Source organism: Myotis davidii, unplaced genomic scaffold, assembly GCF_000327345.1.
Source record: "Myotis davidii unplaced genomic scaffold, ASM32734v1 scaffold1025, whole genome shotgun sequence".
Classification (NCBI taxonomy): domain Eukaryota; kingdom Metazoa; phylum Chordata; class Mammalia; order Chiroptera; family Vespertilionidae; genus Myotis; species Myotis davidii.
The window spans coordinates 1617670-1625029 of NW_006297812.1; the positions used below are offsets into that span (position 1 = coordinate 1617670).

At 35.6% G+C, this 7360-nt stretch overlaps 1 protein-coding gene across 1 annotated transcript in view; it reads left to right on the plus strand.

Annotated features, from left to right (window-relative positions):
* Nucleotides 1-7360, plus strand: part of DYNC2H1 (dynein, cytoplasmic 2, heavy chain 1) — a 305345-nt gene that overhangs the window by 293623 nt on the left and 4362 nt on the right. Inside the window, 1 exon segment of the mRNA XM_006773520.2 lies at nt 5029-5145. Coding sequence (XP_006773583.1) covers nt 5029-5145 — 117 coding nt within the window.

Below are 7360 nucleotides of genomic sequence, written 5' to 3' on the forward strand. Positions count from 1 at the left end.
TTTCCGTCCATTCTTTTCTGGCCTGATGTGTTTCTTTCCAGGGGAGTTCTACCCTTCCCGGCTGCAAACGGTCTCACCAGCTGAGCAATTTCGCCAATTTGGGGTGGGTGTTATTAGTTTCAGCTGCTCACTCCATTTGTTCCGGGACACAACCTGGGATGCGTCTGCCTATATTGCCTCCATCTTCCCAGGATTTGTTTTTCTAACAAGTTTCAGGGGATGTGGATGCTACTGACCCAGGGACCACACTTTGAGCCACATTGGCTTAGAAAACCTGGCCAAATTCTTGAGTTTGATATTAGAAAGTCCATTTGCCTGGAGACTTGTTATATCCTCTAAACCAGTGGTTCTCAACCTTCCTAATGCCGCGACCCTTTAATACAGTTCCTCATGTTGTGGTGACCCCAACCATAAAATTATTTTCATTGCTACTTCATAACTGTAATTTTGCTAGCCTTATGAATCATAATGTAAATATCTGATATGCAGGATGTATTTTTATTGTTACAAATTGACCATAATTAAAGCATAGTAATGAATCACAAAAAAATATGTAATTATATCTGTGTTTTCTGATGGTCTTAGGTGACCCCTGTGAAAAGGTTGTTCGACCCCCAAAGGGTCGTGACCCACAGGTTGAGAACTGCTGCTCTAAATGATTTTTTTTCAGTATTAAAAGTAATATCTGGGGTTTATCTGCTTTTATTTCTTCTTTTAATGCAGAATTCCAATAGCAATGAGGATATAGTTTGTTGATACCACTCCCACTCCTGATATATTACCAGTTTAGTATATGTTTTCATTGCATTTTCAGCAATAAGAATGTCTTTAAATCTGCAAATTACTGAAATTTTCAAATAGGTTAGTGATAGAGGATATAGAGAGAAAATGTTTGTTAGATGTGGCAGGAAGTGGTAGTTGGTGACATGTGTGAAGTTTAGGAGAAGGAGCCAAGAATGTTTCCCAGGTGTCTGATTAAGCAAATGCATGGACGGTGGGGCCAATTATTGAATTAGTCTCCAGAAACGCTTCCACCTGCTGGTTAGGAAAGTAGTTTCTTAGAATACGCATAGGTCATAGTCAAGTTGTGGCACTACCAATAGGGACTGCTTTTATAAATTGCTTTTCTGAAATAATTGAGCTTAAAACTTAATAAAATTTCTAGAAGAGGCCTTAGAAGAACTGTCTTACCTAGGGAGTTTCTTGCACTGAAATTACTAGGCTCTCACTAAATTTATATTTTTTCAGGAGCAAAATGACTTGAGAAACTCTTGAAGTGGCCTGTATAGCATCACATCAATGCTATAGTAGGAAGAATATTGAATTTAAGGATTAACCAATTATATTCTTATCCCAGCTCTTTCACTAAGAAACAATTGCTTTTCTTTTTCATGGTACAGCAACCCAACTGTAAAATTTGCTATTCAAAACTGTCAAGGCAGATTCTCCTAGTACCTCCTTGTTCCTAAACCATTCTCAAACTGTAATATAGCAGAAAATGGACTTCTCCCTACTAACTTTACGTGTTAACTGTGACTCTAAATTTTATGATACTTTCATTTAGTATGTTAAAACTTAGGTACTATGTAATATTTGTAAGATTTGTTTATATTTTCTATCAAGTTTATGAGAACATAGATTGTTTCTGAATAAAAAATACTGACTTTATATTTGTTGCTTTTAGATAAACTCAGGGTAGATTAATACAGCAGAAACTGAAAGAATGAACACAAACAAATATGAAATGGAATCACCAAAATTATTATGTTTTTGTTTTCATAACTTCTTAAATTTATAGTAAAATTAATTTGAAAAAAGAGATTAATTTTTTCTCCTTTTTAATTCTTTCAGCTTTGCATGACATATCAAGAATTGTTTGCATCAAATTATCTGAATTTTTTTTCTGTTCTTTAAAAAAAATTATATTAAAATTCCAATCAGGGAACACATGTTCTTGTTCTGTAATTATGCTTTTCTTTCCCCTCCTGGAGAAAGAATAATTTTTTGGCTTTTACCATTATATTTCTGCATTTATATAACTGATGGAACTTATAGTTTTTCCTAAAACTTTTACCAAAATTGAGAATTCAGTCTAAAGCAAGTTCACAGTAAGCACTGGTCCAGGTCTTCATCTTTTTATTCTCATATAAAATACTACAATATTTGTTATTATACTATTTGGAATGTGTAGTTACAATGTAAAGTGTTACCTTTCTTCAAGATATAATACATACACTTCTGACATTTCAGACTTTTTCTTTTGTTTTTTTTTTTTGCTCAGATTGACAAAAAATATTTTTTGTGTGTGCCTCAGAATTTTATTTTATTTATTTTTATGTTTTTATTATTTCTTTTTATTCTTACTTTACTTGGTATTCTTTCTTTAAGTTCATTAATGTTATTAAAAATATTACATATGTCTCCTTTTTCCCCCATTGACTTCTCCCAGCTCGCCCCCACCTCCCTGCACAGGCCTTCACCCCCCGCTATTGTCTGTGTCCATTGGATATGTTTATATGCATGTGTACAAGTCATTTGGTTGATCTCTTATGCTCCCTTCTCACCCTCTCTTTTCCTTCTGAGGTTTGATGGTCTGTGCGATGCTTCTATGTCTCTGGATCGGTTTTTGTTCATCAATCTATGTTGTTCATTATATTCCACAAATGAGTGAGATCATGTGATATTTATCTTTCTCAGACTGGCTTATTTCACTTAGCATAATGCTCTCCAGGTCCATGCATGCTGTTGCAAATGATAAGAGTTCTTTCCTTTTTCAGCAGCATAGTATTCCATTGTGCAGATGTACCACTGTCTTTTAATCTAGCCATCTACTGATGGGCACTTAGGCTATTTCCAAATCTTAGCTATTATAATTGTGTTGCTATGAACATAGGGATGCATACATTCTTTGTGATTGGTAGTTCCCGATAAATTTTGGATATTAAACCCTTATTGGAGATAACATTGGCAAATATGTTCGCCCATGCAGTGGGCTCTCTTGTTGTTTTGTTGATGGTTTCTTTTGATGTACAGAAGCTTTTTATTTTGATGTACTTTCATTTGTTTATTTTCTCCTTAGTTTCCATTGTCCTGGGAGATGTAGTCATAAAAATACTGCCACGAGATATGTCTGATATTTTTCTGCCTATGGGTTCTTCTAAGATTTTTATGGTTTATCGTCTTATGTTTTAGTCTTTTATCAATTTTGAGTTAATTTTTGTGTGTTTTTTAAGTTGGTGGTCTAGTTTCATTTTTTTTTTTTGCATATATCTGTCCAGTTTTCCCAGCACCATTTATTGAAGAGACTGTCGTGATTCCATTTTATGCTCTTGCCTCCTTTGTCAAATATTTATTGAGCATAATGGCTTGGGTCAATTTCTGGGTTCTCTGTTAAGCTCAATTGGTCTGTATGTCTGTTCTTATTCCAGTACCAGGCAGCTTTGAGAACAGTGGCTTTGTAGTATAGCTTGATATCTGGTATTGTGATCCCTCCAACTTTGTTCTTTCTCTGGATTGCTGTAGCTATTCCATGTATTTTTTAATTCCATATAAATTTTGCAGAGTTTGGTCTAGGTCTTTGAAATATACTGTTGGTATTTTAATGGGATTGCATTGAATCTATAGATTGCTTCGGGTAGTATGGACATTTTAATGATGTTGATTCTACCAACCCATGAACACTTTATATCTTCCTCTAGCTCTTTTTTCAATGTCCTGTAGTTTTGGGAGTACAGGTCTTTTACCTCCTTAGTTAAGTTTATTCCTAGGTATCTTAATTTTTTATTGCAATGGTAAATGAGATTGTTTTTTGTTTGTTGGTTTGTTTTTTAGTTTTTCTCTCTGTGAGTTCATTATGGGTGTATAAAAATACCATAGATTTCTGGGTATTCATTTTGTATCCTGCTACATTGCTGAGTTCATTTATTAAATCTAGTAGTTTTTTTTATGTAGACTTTAGGGTTTTCTATGTACAAAATTATGTCATCTGCAAATAATGACAATTATACTTCTTCTTTTTCAATTTGGATGCTTTTTATATCTTCTTCTTGTCTGATTGTTATGGCTAACTCTTCCAATACTGTAGCAAACAGTGATGAGAGTGGGCATCCTTATCTTGTTGCTGTTCTTAGGGGAAATGGTTTTAGTTTTTGCCTATTGAGTATGATATTGGCTGTAGGTTTGTAATATAAGGCTTTTATTATGTTGAGGCATGATCCTTCTATTCCCACTTTGCTGAGCATTTTTATCCACAAAAGGTATTGGATTTTATCAAATGCTTTTTCTTCATAAATTGATATGATCATGTGGTTTTGTCTTTCAGTTTGTTTATGTGATGTATTATGTTTATTGATTTGAGGATATTGTACTAGCCTTGCATCCCCAGAATAAATCACACTTGATCATGGTGTATGATCTTTTTAATATATTACTGGATGCGATTTGCTAATCTTTTTGTTGTTGTTGTTAATCCCCACCTCAGGAACCCCAAGTCTGTGTCTTTCTCCCTGTGCCGAGGCCTTGGGCAAGTGTTTGCAATTGAAAACTCCTATGTTGGGTTTAGTGATTAAAAAGCAAAGACAAAACAAAACCAAAACAACAATGAAACTGCAGGTTTCTCTCCCCCCAGCACCGTGCTGCTCCAGGCCTCCAGCTCAGCCTTTCACAGCTGTGGTCTTGATTCCTTGACTGCCGGGAGCCCTGTGGCCTTCCCTTTTCACAATTCAGTGTTACACCTGTCACTAAGGGACACAGCTTTGGTGAATTGCAGCTTCCTCCTCACCCTCTTGGGCCACTGGCAGGCTGTCTTTCTCAAGTCCACATCTCTGTTCCCACCATTCTCCAGGCATCCTCTCCCCTTCCTTGTTGTCAATTGTCTCCTGGCTGTGTCTAATTTGTTAATTCCAGGAGGATGTTCTCTGATTTACTTGTCTTTCCAGTCTGGCCACAGGACGAGGCACAGGACATGTCTGCCTATTCAGCCACCATTTTTTCCTCCAGACTTTAATGTTTTATGTGTTTCCATGGCAGGTTAGTGGCTTGTGCCTGGAAGGATGCAGTTTTGATGGGAATCGACTTTCTGAAAATCAGCATGATTCTCCAAGTGTATCATCAGTTCTCCCTTGTTTTATGGGCTGGATTCCACAGGTAATATATTTTTAGTAGGTACAAGTTTTAAGTTAATCAATTCATTCTTGGATTTTTTTTTCTATTTTTACTAAGATAATATAACCTATACTCACGCTTACTTATTTATATATCATTTGTTCATGAAATAGATTCTAAAGTTGTTCTAATTTCAGTTCAATGCTAGTGGTTAAATTAATATAGGTCTAAATTAAGGTTTCCCTAGAGGGTTTTGTCCATAAAGGACATTGACTTTCTCCAAAATATATTCTAGATGACATTATTTCATAATGGTTCTTTGTGAAAAATTGTTCACTAAGCTATTAAACAAATTTAATAACTACAGTACTTCCTGCCCTTGGAAATTCATGATGTATTTGAGACTATGAAATACTCTGAAGAGTGCCAAAGATTACCTAACACACTTTTTCTTGCACCTACATCCCACCCTTCATCTGGAGCTCCTGGTCCACATAATACAGTTAGGGAAACACTGCTGATCTTATAGAACAGTCTGGCTTGATGCCCTGGTTTGACATTCCACAGGATATCAGTTTGCCTGTGGTCTATCTTTCCAGTAAAGAATGCTATTAGGGTTCATCAGCCCCAGAGTAGCATAGGAGTCCTCAGCCAGCCTGAACCATATGGGACCCAACAGACAAAATATTGGATCCAACAGACACAAAATTGACAGCTCAACTCCAGAAAAAATTTCATTTCCAGGGAAAATACTACCATAAATTGATTCCATAAGCCACTCACATAAACAACCTATACATTACTTTTATTCTTTTTAATATATTTTTATTGATTTCAGAGAGGAAGGGAGAGGGAGAGAGAAAGAGAGAGAGAGAGAGAGAGAGAGAGAGAGATATCAGTGATGAGAGAGAATCATAGATCATAGATCGGGTGCCTCCTGCATTCCCCACACTGGGGATCGAGCGAGTCCTCTACCCGGCACGTGCCCTGTCCGGGAATAGAACTGTGACCTCCTGGTTTATAGGAAGACACTCAACCATTGAGTCATGCCAGTCGGACTATATACATTACTTTTATATATATTAATATACTAGTATTATTAGCATGTATATTAGAAAATATATGCTGCCTTGTGTGCACTCTGATTTTTAAAAAATGAATATTTTAATTACTATCTTTTCTACATCATAGTATTTTTTTCTTTAAGGATTTATGAAGACAATGTTGTTAGATTCATGTTATTGAAAAATATGAGGGAAGTATTTCTCTACCAAAGTACATTTTAAAAAATAATGTAATAAAGAAATTGTTATGACATTCTTGACAGAACATATTCTCAAAATACTCATTGTTGGAAAACTGAGTTGAAATTGGTAAAATAGTTAACATACTTAAACTAGGTAATTTTGTTTTCTTTTTGGGGGATTTTTTCATTTGGCTTTTTTTAATTTTGTTATTTCCTTTGATTTGTTAGCTAAATGATACCTAATATCACCATGTCCCTTGTCAGTGTATTGTCTTCTTTCAAATAGTAGCCGGTTGCCTGGTATTTGTAGTACGTATGCAGTTTTAAGTTTCTTTCCCATGGGCAAAAGTATGAAGTTTCAAATGTTAGTCTCATTATTGACTGAGCTAACTGGACCACTTTCTGTTTTAATAAAGTAGGATATATGAACATATTAACCATTTAAGATTAATCATAATATATAGATTTTAATTGTTAAAATTTATTTACATCAAACTAACTTGTTTACATGTTCTATAAGATGAATTATTTGAAGTCTTCCTAGTATATCTGCTATTTAGCATTAATTGAGCATTCAATATATTTGTTAATAGTCATTAATAAAAATTTTTAGTTTCATCCAAATTATTTCAGCCTAGTGGGGCCTTATGTTTTGTCTGTAATATCTACACTAATCTACACTAATAAAAGAGAAACATGGTACTTGGCGTACGACCGCTACCCTTCCCATTGGCTAATCAGGGCAATATGCAAATTAACTGTCAGCCAAGATGGCGGCCGGCAGCCAGGCAGCTTGAAAATAACATGAGGCTTGTTTGCCTCAGCGACAGAGGAAACCAACGTTTCCCACCTGCGCTGCAGGCCTCTGAGAGGGCAGTTTAAGAAACTTCGTAACGAATACTGCTGGACTTCAGCCAGCAGATTCGCAACATTGTAAGCAAAGGCCAGAAACCTACTTTTAGCAGCGGAGGCCTAAGAGCTGGAGGCAAGCCTCAAGCTAAAGCTGGCCCC